Source organism: Oryctolagus cuniculus, chromosome 1, assembly GCF_964237555.1.
Source record: "Oryctolagus cuniculus chromosome 1, mOryCun1.1, whole genome shotgun sequence".
Taxonomy (NCBI): Eukaryota; Metazoa; Chordata; class Mammalia; order Lagomorpha; family Leporidae; genus Oryctolagus; species Oryctolagus cuniculus.
This window is the reverse complement of record NC_091432.1, coordinates 47,525,986-47,540,178: the sequence shown is the minus strand read 5'-3', so window position 1 is coordinate 47,540,178 and position 14,193 is coordinate 47,525,986. Positions and strand designations below refer to the sequence as shown.

Here is a 14,193-nt window from a genome sequence, read left to right as displayed (position 1 = left end):
ATCTTCCACTGCCCTCCTGGGCCACAGCAGAGAGCTGGACTGGAAGAGGAGCAACCGGGACTAGAACTGGTGCCCATATGGGATGCTGGCGCCACAGGTAGAGGATTAACCTAGTGCGCCACAGCGCCGGCCCCGACTCCTAGTCTTTACACTGCTTGTTTCCATATTTGTTGTTTCCTTGCATGTTTTCTCACTCTGCAGAGTTAGAAATACGGCTGGGAGGAGGATCATGAGAGCAAGATGTTGCCTATTTGGTTTGTCCTGCTGAGGTGACCCAGTCAGCCCTCTCCTTCTTAATAGTATGGTAGAAATGACTTCAACGAATTTTGCAAAATTCATATCAATATTTCTTACTCTTTGGCTTTTAATAAGAATTTACTTACTTGAAAGTTGGAGTTACAGAGAGAGCGAGAGAGTGAGAGAACGAGAGAGCAAGAGCAAGAGAGAGCGAGAGAGTGAGAGAAAGATGTTCCATCTGTTGATACACACTCCAAATGACTGCGATGACTGGAGCTGAGCCAGATAGAATCCAGGAACCCAGATGTTCATCTGGGTCTCTTACATGGGTGTAGGGGTCAAGCACTTGGGTAATCTTTCACAACTTTTTCCCAGGTCCATTAGCAAGATCTGGATTGGAAGTAGAACACCTGGGACTTGAACTGATGACCATTTTGAATACTGGACCTGCAGGCTGTGACTTAACGCACTGAGCCACAGTGAAGTCCCCTACTTTCTACTTTGAGACCATGACAGATATTGCTCATTGCTCCCAGCACACCGGAGTTATGATTCTTCTTATGAGGGATTTTCAATCACTACTAGTTATTGGGGTGGCATAAGAATGATAGGCTTACAGACTAATCACCATTCTGTGAACTGCTTCTATGCTTTCATTAACAATAAAACTAGGAATTGCCTCTCTTCTCATTTCTATCTATTGAGAGCCTATTTATCTTTCCTTGACTACCTCACAATGGTAGCATGGCTAGAAAATTCCATATAGGGTACCAGTTTGGTAAATTGTGGATTCAGTGGTTCAATTCCCAAATATTTAGCAAACCTGTTCTGATCTGCCCTACCACACAGACTTTTCTTAGTGTTATTTCCCCTCTCTCTGCTTCCCAACTCTCTCTTTGCAAACTGGAAGAATTCAAATCCAATTACACTAATAGAGTAGATGAGTATAAGCAGATGCCTTCTTCCACAGTATATTCTAGGTTTTGATGCACAAAGCCATATCTCACATTTATTTACAGTCAGCATTGATGTACTGAAAATCTTGGAACCTGATCCATACAATATCATCCTAAGGAAAGAGCATTAGAGAAACATCTCTGAATCCCAGGAAGCTGTCAAATAGGCGAGAAGAGTATGTGCTCATCTTCATTATAGTCATAGTGTAGGAGACATGACCTTCTGTGGTCACCTAGCTCACAACATTGTTCCTTCAGCCCATGTCTATGGGAGAGTGTACTGTGTCATCAAGCCATGGATAAATGCCTCTAGATGACTTTTCATAACCCCAGTTTCCTGGAGTGTTTCTATGCAAGTACAGATTCTCTCTAAGGACAACACCCCCCCCCCCCCAAAAAAAAAAACCTCAAACACATCAGGAATTAGAGCTAACAGAACTTAGCAATTCAGAACCAAGTATTGCACCAGCCAGTGCCCCCATTGTGTATCTGGACACGATCCTCAGTGAAACATTGCCTGACTAATGAATAAGCAGTATTCTTTTTCTACAGCTTCATGTAGAAAATAGTTGTGACCAAAGGTTTATGGTTTTTGAAGACATTCTTTCCATTGCAATGAAACTGCAAAGAGCATCATTTGACAAGAAATACTCAGAGTAAGATGAGAAATATGTTGACCATATCAAGAATGATGGAGATTTTTATTTTAGTGTTCTTTCTCTAACACAAACAAGAAAAGTCAGGTTAAGTAAGCCTCCTGGAAGATGGTGAGGAGTCACTGACTTGATTCAGAGACGTGAAGCTGAGAGAAAAGCTGTACCTGTGACGTGCAGCAAGGCGGTGTCACCTCTCCAAGCCACATCTGACTGACCACAGCAGAGGCTGTTCGTCAGCAGCCCAGGCTGCCACCTCATTCCTGGTCCTCAGGACTGCCCTGCAGAGCCCTCTGGAGAACCTCTGTGAGGGGCTGCCTCTGGCGCTGCCGAAAGGAGCCCACGAAGAAGTAAATGATGGGGTTGGTGCAGCTGTTAACACTGGAGAGAAGAGTCATAACAAAGTATGTAAAGACACCATATTTTTCATTAAAACTCTCAATCCTGATTAAGAGGAACATGAAGAAGCCATAGGGCAGGCCGCAGAGCAGGAAGACCAGCACTGTGAGCAGGATGGTCACATACAGCCTGGTCAGCGGCACCCGGCGGGAGCCACAGAGGATCTTGAGCAGCAGAGCCAGGCTGGACCCCAAGAGAACCACAAGTAAGAAAATCAGCCAGGAGGCCATGGTGAAATCAATTTTCATACACTTAAAATAGTCAGAAGAGTTACTCCAGTATAAACAGTATTTCCATGCCAAAATGCTCAGTACCAGACACAGGGCCCAGAGCAGAGTGCACATGATAGCTGACAGGTGTCTGGGGCGGTGGCAGCGGTACCAGATGGGCCACAGGACAGACAGGCAGCGCTCGGTGCTGATGGCGCTGAGCATGCTCAGGCCCACGATGTAGGGGAAGAATGTCATGATTATTAGTAAATTTGTTATATAGTAGGAGAAGTTGGAAAGATGGAAAAATTCAATGGCAAAAATCAAGAAGTCTATGAGGAGGCAGCTGAGCAGGAGGAAGTCGGCCCCGGCCAGGTTGAGGACGTAGACAGTGAAGGCATTTCTGCGCACGTGGAAGCCCAGGAGCCAGAGCACAGCCGCGTTTCCTGCCAGCCCAACAATGGCAATGGTGATGATCAGTGCGCCTAGGATCACCTGCTCTGCATAAAAAGCTCTATCACCATTCGGACTTGCTCCAGTCATTGGTGCGAGTGTCGTCCCCCATGCTGGGATAGCTGGATTCAGGCTTGGAATGCCTCCACTGGTGTCCCTGGGAACAGAAACAAAGAGTTGAACTTTGCTGCCATATTGCTGATCCTCAGATCTGTGTCGTTATGTGAGAATTCCTTTTCCTGTGTTTCAGAGGGTGGAAATGGAAGCTTGCAGAGATGAATTCCCCTACCAAGAGCTGGGGACTACTTGAACATGGAGTCACACAGTTCCTGCTGACTCTACCTACTGGACTGTTTCTTCTGCAGTTAATTTTGTCTAAATGACATGGAAGTGTTCTATGAGTCAAACGCCCTCATTCAATGTGATAGAGTTATGGACCCATGTATTACCCTGGCCTGGGCCTGAAACTCACTTTAAGGTTCAGGAATTCCAAAGACATGGAGGTGATTAATACACCCCCATGACTAAGAGTGGTCCATGCAATGAGGATAAAGTAGACCTAGCTGTAGGCCGTGAGAAGAGGTGACCTCTTGTTAGCACAGGTGTGAGGACGGCAGGGCCTGTGGACTGGACGGTCAGCACTGAAGCCAGGAGCACTTCTTATCTCCTTGGTTTGTAGCTTCATGTGCTACACAGTTTTCTCAATACATATTCAATGAGTGAAGGCATACAGAGGAGCACTACACTGAATCACAGTGTAGGGGAAAGATCTGAGCCTGAGATGAACTGCTAACAGAAAGAAGTGGAGGCAGAGGGTGACTGCCAGGTGTGAGTGCCCCTGAAAAGAGTTAGTGAAAGGTGGGGCAATCATGGAAGGCTGCTAAGTGGTGTGCTGTGTGTAGTGTCTCCTATGAACCAACTGCATTTTCTCTCCCAAGATATCTTTAATAGAGTTTCCTTTGCTGATGGAAGCATTTCTGTGAGGGGTGACTGTGATTGGAGGTAGAAAAAGGTAGCACTTAGAATTGAGAGAGAGAGGTTCATGCAAATGTCCTTGTAGAAAGAGCATAGCTTGCATCTGCATGATTAAGAGCAAGTGATTGAGAGATTATCAGGTTGGCTCAAGTTTAATTCAAGTTTACTTCTGTGAGGTGAAAAATCAGTATTTTTCCCATTTTGTAAAGAAAAGAGTTGGAGCACAAAAATGATGATTGATTTGCCTCTAATATCTGACACTGCGGATATGAATGCAGCAGAGGTGTCTCAAGGTTCACCCTCTGATCCCCCAGCTGTGTCTGACAATTAAGCATGAGTGGTTGGAAAGCAGGGGAGATATCTCCAAGTTAAGTTCAAGAAGGCAATTAAAATTGTGGATGCAAATGAAATCTAGCAAAAGCAAACTTTAGAAAAAAGAGGCAGTGAAAGCAATCAAATTGGAGCAATAGAGGTTGGTAAAGTCTAAACAGGAGCAGAAAGCAGAACACAGGATCCTTCTCCTCTTTCACAAAGGCAGCTGTGACTTCGCGGTTCTGAGGGACTCCCCTGGGCAGGAGGCACTTAAGTTGGAAGAGAAAACATCCTCCTTGGAAGGTCTGAGCAGCAACCAGGAGTAAATGCATCCATCACGGGCTCTCTTAGAGACACAAATGCCCAGCTTAGGTTGGCCCCATAGGAAGAGAGAGGAACCCAGACCTCTTCTGTCCCCATTCAGAGCACCTCTCTGTTTAGGGTGTCCTCCTCATCACACCTGAAGCCCTGTAAAGGACTAAGGCTTACCTGCTTTGTTCATCTTGTATCCCACTATTCTCATGGGTTCCCTAAAGGATTTTCATGTCTGATCCTCACTTAACACAGGAAGAATCTGAGGCTTAAATGACAAGAAGTTTCCTGAGATCACATCATCCAGAGCAAGCTAATACCAGCTCCAGGTCTCCTGCAGTCCTGTCTGAGTGCTCCACTGCTCCTGCCCCCCCCACTTATCCTATGAGTTTCTCCCACAAAAATCCTCATGTGAATGCAAGTTTGAGAAACCACCAGGGGCTGCAGAGACTGCTAGTTTCTTTTTAAGAGCCATTCTTCTCCAGTGTCTGTCTTTCCAAGCCTCAGACTCAGAGCTAATAAACTTATTAAAGTCACTGTTATTGGGGCAGGTGTTGTGACATAACAAGTAAAGCTGCTGCCTGTGATGCCCACATCACATACAGGTGCCAGTTTGAGGCTCAGCTGCTTGGCTTCCAATCCAACTCTCTGCTAATGGCCTGGGAAAAGCAGCAGAAGATGGCTCAAATGCTTGAGTCCCTGCTATCCATGTAGGAGACTCAGATGAAGCTCCTGGCTCCTGGCTTAGGCCTGGCCCAGAGAGGCTACTGGGGCCATCTTGGAAGTGAAGTAGTAGATGATAAATCTCTCTCTCTTTCACTGTTTATTCCTCTCTCTCTGTTTCTATGACTTAAATAAATAAATCTTTAAAAAATGATCACTATTATTTGGGCCTTCATTAGGACAGCCAAACGTACATTGCAAATGATAAGCAACATGGTTTTCCGTTTATGTTTCTTTCCATTTTTGATGCAATTTTTCACCTATGTGGCCGATGGTTAAGTAAAAGTGACAGTCATAGTATGTAAAAAAAGGAAAAAACAACCCTGATGGAGATGAGAGTAAAAATGATTTCATATTCAGACAGGGAAAGACCTAGGACCCGCAGGACATAAGAAGATGTTAGGGTTAGTCTCATTGCCATGAACATTTTCCTTCATCCTTCTCTGCCCTCACGGGGAGGCTTCCCTGTCTTTTAAGTCTAGGGATGAAAATCATGCTTCCTATTGTTAGATTTAGTATGCGTGACTGAAGTTTGTCACTGCAGCTTAACCTAGCCCCTCTTTGTAAATGGTCACCATTTGACATGCTCTCAGTTATCCCAGTTTGGATAATGTGTTACTACCCCCTGGAACCTTGCCAGATGTATAAAGTAGAATAACAGTGAAAATCAAGTACAACAATGAAGCCTGGGTGACAAGTGCTCAACTCTGATTCAATGTTTGCATGTTACCTTCTTTTTTTTTTTTTGACAGGCAGAGTGGACAGTGAGAGAGAGAGACAGAGAGAAAGGTCTTCCTTTGCCGTTGGTTCACCCTCCAATGGCCGCCGCGGCCAGCGCGCTGTGGGCGGCGTGCTGCGGGCGGCGCACCACGCTCATCCGATGGCAGGAGCCAAGAGCCAGGTGCTTTTCCTGGTCTCCCATGGGGTGCAGGGCCCAAGCACCTGGGCCATCCTCCACTGCACTCCCTGGCCACAGCAGAGGGCTGGCCTGGAAGAGGGGCAACCGGGACAGAATCCGGCGCCCCGACCGGGACTAGAACCTGGTGTGCCGGCGCCGCTAGGCAGAGGATTAGCCTAGTGAGCCGCAGCGCCTGCCTGCATGTTACCTTCTTATGAAATACATGGTAGAGGCAGCCTTCTCTCCAAGACAGCAGGTGTGAATGGTTTGAGTTAAGGGGAGAATGTGTAGAGATGGATCAAAAGGGAGAAAGTTTTCCATGACTCCCTTTGGAACTCTCACATTGGAGTGCTGGAATCCAGCTTTCAGAGAGAAGGTGTTGTCATTCTCCTTTTCCTGAAGGAACATCCATGACCCCTGAATTTAATGCTTACAGGTAGAAACCTAGACTATGACATTTTAGCAAAAACTGTAACTGGAAATCAGACATTTCTTGTTAAGTATGCTTACCTTTCTTCCATCCTTCTCTCTGCAGGTGAAGAGTTCTTTTGATGATGCCAGGACCCTTGTTTGTCCTTTAAATCATGAGGAGCTGGCCTGAAGGCTGGTGACCCAGTGAGGCTTATAAGGATTCTAGAGAGCTTTTTGATTCCCTGTACAGGGACTGAGAGCAAATCAGAGACCAGATCCCTTTGCATCACAACCTTCACCAAGATGTTTCTCAGCATCTGCCCCATTAACTCTCAAGTAAGGGCCTCTCTGTTTCCCTCCTCTCTTTCCTGTCCTATCCCATCCCATTTGGCCCTGCTTACAGGGTATAATTGCTGTTCTGTGACTTAATTGTCAACTATAAGCCCAAGTAGCAATTCCAAGCAATGTGAACGTTGCTTGCAATTTGGGGCTTAAGTAATAAGACATTCAAGGCTTGCCATGGACTGACTCCTTTGGTTTTTGGTGTGCAATCTTCATTACAGTGTGGTAATGTATTTGTGTGTACACTCTCATTGCAAATGACAGAGAGTATATCCAGGTTGAAATTCTCCCTGAATCCCCCTCTCCAGAAGCCACATTTTGTCATATTGCATTCACATTTCTTTTACTACCTGCATAGAAATGTAAAGAGTTTATCACATTAAAATTTTTTTTTGTTTATTTGACAGGTAGAGTTAGACAGTGTGAGCGAGAGACATAGAGAAAGGTCTTCCTTTTATTGGTTCATCCCCAAATGGCTGCTACGGCCGGAGCTGCACTGATCCGACGCCAGGAGCCAGGTACTTCCTCCTGGTCTTCCATGTGGGTGCAGGGGCCCAGGCACCTGGGCCATCCTCCACTGCTTTCCCGGGCCACAGCAGAGAGCTGGACTGGAAGAGGAGCAACCAGGACTAGAACCTGGCACCCACATGGGATGCTACTGCCACAGGTGGAGGATTAACCAAGTGAGCCACAGCACCAGCCCCGTAGTTTATCACATATAACATAGGCTGCTTCCTCCTTCCATTACTTCATAAACTTGAACTTATTTATGCCAATATCTGTACAAAAAATGAGATTAAAACACAAACACAAAGACACAGGCCAAAGGTCTCATATACAAGCAAGAAGAGAGATCTCATAGGAAATCAACAATTATGCCACAGTACATTTCTTAAAGTGGCTAAAATAAAAAAAAACATAGCTTCAGTTATTGGTAGGCATTTAGAGAAACTGAGTCTTCTGTTGCTGATTGGAAAATGAAATGCTACAGCTACTTTGGAAATCCTTTTGTATTTTCTGGAAAAGTTCAATATCTATTTATTAATATCACCCAAGAAATTCACCCCTGGCATAGATCCCAAGTGGTGGAAAATGATTTTCATCTAAACCTACGTACACAAAGTTTTATAATAGCTTTATTTAAAATGGCCATGCTGGAAACCAACCAAGCATCCTTTACTGTGATTAGTGAGACAAAGCTTAATACTTCCATATAATGGAATACTACTCTTCAATTAAAACAGCCAACAAAAAACTGCTCATGCATGCTACAACTTGGATGGATCTTGAGGGCAAGATGCTGAGTGAAGAAGAAAAATGAAAAATTTAAACCATGTGTGATTGTATTTATGTAACATATTTAGAGGGGCCAGCGCTATGGTGCAGCGGGTTAAAGCCCTGGCCTGAAGCACCGGCATCCCATATGGGTGGCGGTTCTAGTCCTGGCTGCTCCTCTTCCAATCCAGCTCTCTTCTGTGGCCTGGGAAAGCGGTGGAGGATGGCCCACGTCCTTGGGTCCCTGCACCCATGTAGGAGATCTGGGAGAGGCTCCTGGCTCCTGCCTTTGGTTAAGCTCTTCTGCAACCATTGCAGCCATCTGGGGAGTGAACCAGCGGGTAGAAGACCTCTCTCTCAGTCTCTACCTCACTCTGTAGCCCTGTTTTTCAAATAAATAAAATAAATCTTTAAAAAATATATTTAGAAATTAAAAATTTATAGAGATGGATAGCATAACAGTGTTTATGTTTTGGAAAGTGGGTTGGGGTGAGTGTAAGTTTTAAAGGAGTAGCCCAATTGTATTCTTTTCAAATGAAAAAATATTTTAACATGAAGGAATTATGAGACTCTACAAATGTGATACAATGTAGTAGAATTATAACAAATATGTATCATCTTGTAACAATGGCTGAGTGGAAAAGTGATAAAATCTAATTGATGTAGGTAATTGTGCTTAAGAAATCAGTTTCCTAAATATGAAACCCCTAATAGCAAAAGCAGTCTTATACAGCAAAAACAAAGCCAGAAGCATCACAATACCAGATTTCATTACATAGTACGGGGCAGTTATAATCAAACTAGCATGTTACTGATACAAAACAGATGCATATTCCAAAGGAACAGAATAGAAATGGCAGAAGTCAATGCACGCATTCACAACCAACTTATCTTTGACAAAGGAGCTAAAAGCAATCCCTGGAGCAAGGACAAACTGTTCAACAAATGGTGCTGGGGAAACTGGATCTCCACATGCAGAAATATGCAGCAAGACCCCTACTTTACACCTTACACAAAGTCCATTCCAAATGGACTAAAGACCTAAATGTACAACTGGATATCATCAAACTATTAGAGAAAATTGGGGAAACCCTGCAAGACTTTGGCATAGGCAAAGACTTCTTGGAAAAGATGCCAGAGGTATGATAATCAAAACCCAAATCGACAAATAGGATTACAACAAATTGAGGAGCTTCAGCACTGCCAAAGAAACACTCAGCAAAGTGTAGAAGCAACTGACAGAATGGGATAAATTATTTGCAAGTATGCCACTGATAAAGGATCAATAGCCAGAATATATAAAGAGATCAAGAAACTCAACAACAACAAAATAAATAACCCAGTTACAAAATGGGCCAAGTACTTAAACAAACATTTTTCAAAAGAGGAAATCGAAATGGCCAACAGACACATGAAAAATGCTCAGAATCACTAGCCTTCAGGAAAATGCAAATGAAAACCACCATGAGGTGTGTATTCTGGTATTGATCCTTTATCAGTAGCACAGTTTGCAGATAATTTCTCCCAGTTTAGTGGTTGCTTCTTCACTTTGCTGAGTGTTTATTTTGCAGTGCAGAAGCTTCTCAATTTGTTGTGATCCCATTTGTCAGTTTTGGCTTTGACTGCCTGTGTCTCTGGGGTCTTTTCCAAGAACTTTTTGCCTGTTCCAATGTTTTGCAGGGTTTCCCCAATGTTCTCTAGTAGTTTAATGATGTTCAGTTGTAGATATAGATATTTAATCCATTTTGAATAGATTTTTGTGTAAGGTGTAAAGTAAGGGATTTGTTTCTACTCCTACATGTGGAGATCCAGTTTTTCTTTTGTTTAAATTTATTTTTAAGGAATGCAAATTTCATGAGTACAATTTTAAGAATATAATTATTCTTCCCACCATATCAGCCCCCTACCCACACTCCCACCCCTCCCCTTCCTCCCTTTCCCCTTCCCAGTCCCATTCTCCATTAAGATTCATTTTCAATTAACTTTCTGCACAGAGACCAGCTCTATACTAAGTAAAGAATTCAACAATTTGCACACACACACACACACACAACACAAACCATTTGAGAACTGGTTTTACAGTTAATGCTCAAAGCAACTCATTGAGTTTAGAAGTCCTGAATGGGGAGTTAGTGTACTGTGACTTTTGTTGTTAATTTAACAATTAACACTCTTATGTATGATGTCAGTGACCACCCAAGTCTCTTGAAATGTGCTGCCTTTTGAGTTCACAAACTCTGTAAGTATTTGGATGAGGCCATAAGCCATGTGGAAGTTCTCTCCTTCCTTTAGAGAAAAGTTCATCCTTCTTTGATGGCTACTTCTTTCCACTGGGGTCTCATTCCCAGAGATCATTCATGTAGAACATTTTTTGCCATAGTGTCTTGGCTTTCCATGCCTGAAATTCTCTTATGTGTTTTCAGCCAGACTAGGAAGACTTAAGGGCTGATTCTGAGGTCAGAGTATTACTTAAAACGATGTTATTCTATGAGTCTGTTGTGTAGACTGCTTCCCAGGCTGGAAATTCTCTCCTTTTTAATTATATCTATTATTATTACCAGGCACTTGATCATATTTATATGAAGAGATCAAGTTTTCCAAGCATCTTTTATTGAAGAGATTGTTTTTGTTCCTGGTATTGGTTTTAGAAACTTTGTCAATGATAAGTTGGTTGTAGAGGTGTGGATTGATTCTGGCATTTGTATTCTGTTCCATTGGTCTGTCCATTTGTTTGTATCAGTACTCTGTTGTTTTGATTATAACTGCCATGTAGGAAATCTTGAAATCTGATATTTTGATGCCTTCAGCTTTTTCTTCATATAAGATTGATTTAGATACACTGTGTTTCCAAATGAATTTCAGTATCATTTTCTTAAAGATTTATTTATTTATTTGAAAAGCAGATTACAGAGAGAAACAGAGACAGAGAGATCTTCCATCCACTGGTTACTCCTGAATGGTCACAATAGCCAGGGCTGAGCCAGTCTGAATCCAGGAGCCAGGAGTTTCTTCCATATCTCCTTTTTTTAAGATTTATTTATTTACTTGAAAGTCAGAGTTACACAGAGAGAGGAGAGAGGCAGAGAGAGAAAGCAAGAGAGAGAGAGAGGTTTTCCATCCAATGGTTCACTCCCCAATTGGCCACAATGGCTGGAGCTGTGCCAATCAGAAGCCAGGAGCCAGGAGCTTCTTCTGGGTCTCCCAAATGGATGCAGGTGCCCAAGGACTTGAGCCATCTTCTACTGCTTTCCCAGGCCATAGCAGAGAGCTGGATAGAAAGTGGAGCAGCTGGGTCTCGAACTAGCACCCATATGTGATACTGACACTTCAGGCCAAGGCGTTAACCCGCTATGCCATAGCACTGGTCCCCAACATCATTTTTCATATATCTGAGAAGAATGTCCTTCATATGGTGATTGGTATTGGTATTTCATTGAATCTGTAAATTGCTTTCAGTAGTTTGGACATTTTGATGATATTGATTCTTCCATTCCATGAACATGGGATATTTTTCCATTTTTTAATATCTTCTTCTATTTCTTTCTTTAATGTGTATAATTCTCATTGTAGATGTCTTTGGTTAAATTTATTCCAAGCTATTTGATTCTTTTGTTTCTATTGTGCATGGAATTGATCTTAAAATTTCATTTTTAACCATGTTATTGTCCGTGTATACAACACTATAGATTTTTTGTGTGTTGATTTTATATCCTGCCACTCTACCAAGCTTTTCTGTATGTTACAATAGTCTCTTAGTGGAGTCTTTTGAATCCCCTGTATGTAAAATCATGTCATCTGAAAATAGAGATAGTTTGACTTTCTCCTTTCCAATTTGCATCCCTTTGATTTCTTTTTATTTTTTTAAAGATTTATTTATTTATTTGAAAGTCAAAATTACAGAGAGAGAGGAGAGGGGGAGAAGGAGAGAGAGAAAGAGAGAGAGGGAGACTTCCATCTGCTGGTTCACTCCCCAATAGGCCACAATGGCAAAAGCTTTGTCAATCCGAAGCCAGGAGCCAGGAACTTATTCCAGGTCTCTCATTCTTTTTTTGGATAGTTGTGTCAATAGTGTGTCTATTTTGTTTATTGTTTCAAAAAGCCAGCTCTTCATTTTGCAGGTCTTTTGCATTTTTTGGGTTTGGTTTGTTGTTGCTTTTCTAGATCCTTGAGATGGATTGATAGCCCCTTTATTTGGTACCTTTGCAATTTCTTGATATAGACACTGATTGCTATAAACTTCCCTCTTCACACTGCTTTTGCTGAATCCCATAGTTTTGATATGTTGTATTGTTGCCTTCATTTGTTTTCAGAAATTTTTAAATTCTCTTTTGATTTCTTCAATGAATAAATTCACCGAGGAGCATATTATTCAGTCTCCATGTGTTTGCATATGTGCTAGAGATCCTTGAGTTGTTGACTTCCAGCTTCATTCCATTGTGGTCGGAGAAGATGCATGCTATGATATCAAATTTTTTTTGAATTTGCAGAGACTTGATTTATTTCCATCCACTGGTTTACTCCCCAGTTGGCTGTAATGGCTGGAGCTGTGCTGATCTAAAGCCAGGAGCCAGGAGCTTCTTCTGGGTCTCCAATGCGGTGCAGGGGCCCAAGGGCTTGAACCGTCTTCCATTGCTTTCCTAGGCCTTAGCAGAGAGATGGATTGAAGTGGAGCAGCCAGGTCTCGAACTGGCACCCATATGGGATACCAGCACTGAAAGTGGCAGCTTAATCCGCTATGTCACAGTGCCAGCCCCTTAATATTTCTTTTAAATATCAAGATGCCCTGTAATTAGGTGCATATAAGTTTATTATAGCCACATTTCCTTACTCATTACATAGGCTTTGTTTTTGCTGTTTAAAATTGTTTTAGCTATTCTGGGTCTTTTGTGTTTCCATGTGAATTTTAACATCATTTTTTAATCTGAGAAGAATGTTATTAGTATTTCGATTGGTATTGCAATGAATTTGTAAATTGCTTTAGGTAGTATGGATGTTTTGATGATATTAATTCTTACAACCCATGAACATGGAAGATTTCTATGTTTTTGTGTCTTCTAATTCTTTCTTTTTTAAAGATTTTTTAATTTAATTGAAAGTCAGAGTTAAATAGAGAGAAGAAGAGGCAGAGAGAGAGAGAGAGAGAGAGAGATCGATCTTTCATCTGCTGGTTCGATCCCCAGAAGGCTACAAAAGCCAGAGCTGTGCCAATCCAAAGCCAGGAGCTGGAAGCTTCCATGATACAGGTGCATGGGCCCAAGCACTTGGACCATCTTTCACTGCTTTCCCAGGCCATGGCAGAGAGCTGGATCGCAAGTGGAGCAGCAGGGACTTGAACTGGTGCCAAATGGGATGCTGCACTGCAGGCCGTGGCTCTACCCCCTACGCCACAGCGATGGCCTTTCTAATTCTTTTTTTTAATGTTTTATAATTTTCACTGTGGAATTCTTTCACCTCTTTGTTTAAAATCATTCCCATCTGCTTAAATTCTTTATAGCTATTGTGAATGGGATTGATCACAAAAGTTCTTTCTTAGTTGTGGCATGGCATATGTATTCAAAGGCTATTGATTTTTGTGGTCTGATTTTATAATCTGCAACTCCATGGGACAGGAGGAGAGAGGACAGGGACACCACTGTAGCCAGCCATGTGGTGCCGTCAGCTACCAGCTGTGAGCTGCCATCCTACCGGGATAATGTTGGATGAAATTGCTGCTCATCCTGCTGCTTGCAGTTTTGGCTGAGAGGGAATTCCAGTCACCCACTCCTTTTACTTCATCCTGGGGAATTACCTGGGGTCTGAGCTACTGCCAAAATGGTTCTGGGAAGCTGGCCTGCGTATTTCCCACCCCCCACTCATGCAGTGCACCATACCCAGCAGTGAAGTGAAAAGTTGGGCAGTGCTCCTCTGTTCTGCTCCCACTAGTATCAGAATGAACAGCATGAAGATTTGCCATTTTTTAATGAGAAAAAAAGAGGAAACTGTTGCAGCAACATCACTGATGATATTGTATAAGGGAGAACCTTGTGAATCAATGGACT

At 42.7% G+C, this 14,193-nt stretch overlaps 1 protein-coding gene across 1 annotated transcript; it reads right to left on the bottom strand.

The window, feature by feature from the left end:
* Window positions 1–2,103: 2,103 nt before the first annotated feature.
* LOC138845958 (mas-related G-protein coupled receptor member X2-like) lies at window positions 2,104–2,997 on the bottom strand. Its single transcript, XM_070060039.1, has one exon. It carries the CDS (start codon window positions 2,995–2,997, stop codon window positions 2,104–2,106), a length of 894 nt encoding a protein of 297 aa, XP_069916140.1.
* Window positions 2,998–14,193: the final 11,196 nt, after the last annotated feature.

Bases quoted from the DNA above. Each gene is read 5' to 3' on its own strand.
- LOC138845958 (XM_070060039.1), bottom strand. From the start codon at position 2,997: ATGACTGGAGCAAGTCCGAATGGTGATAGAGCTTTTTATGCAGAGCAG.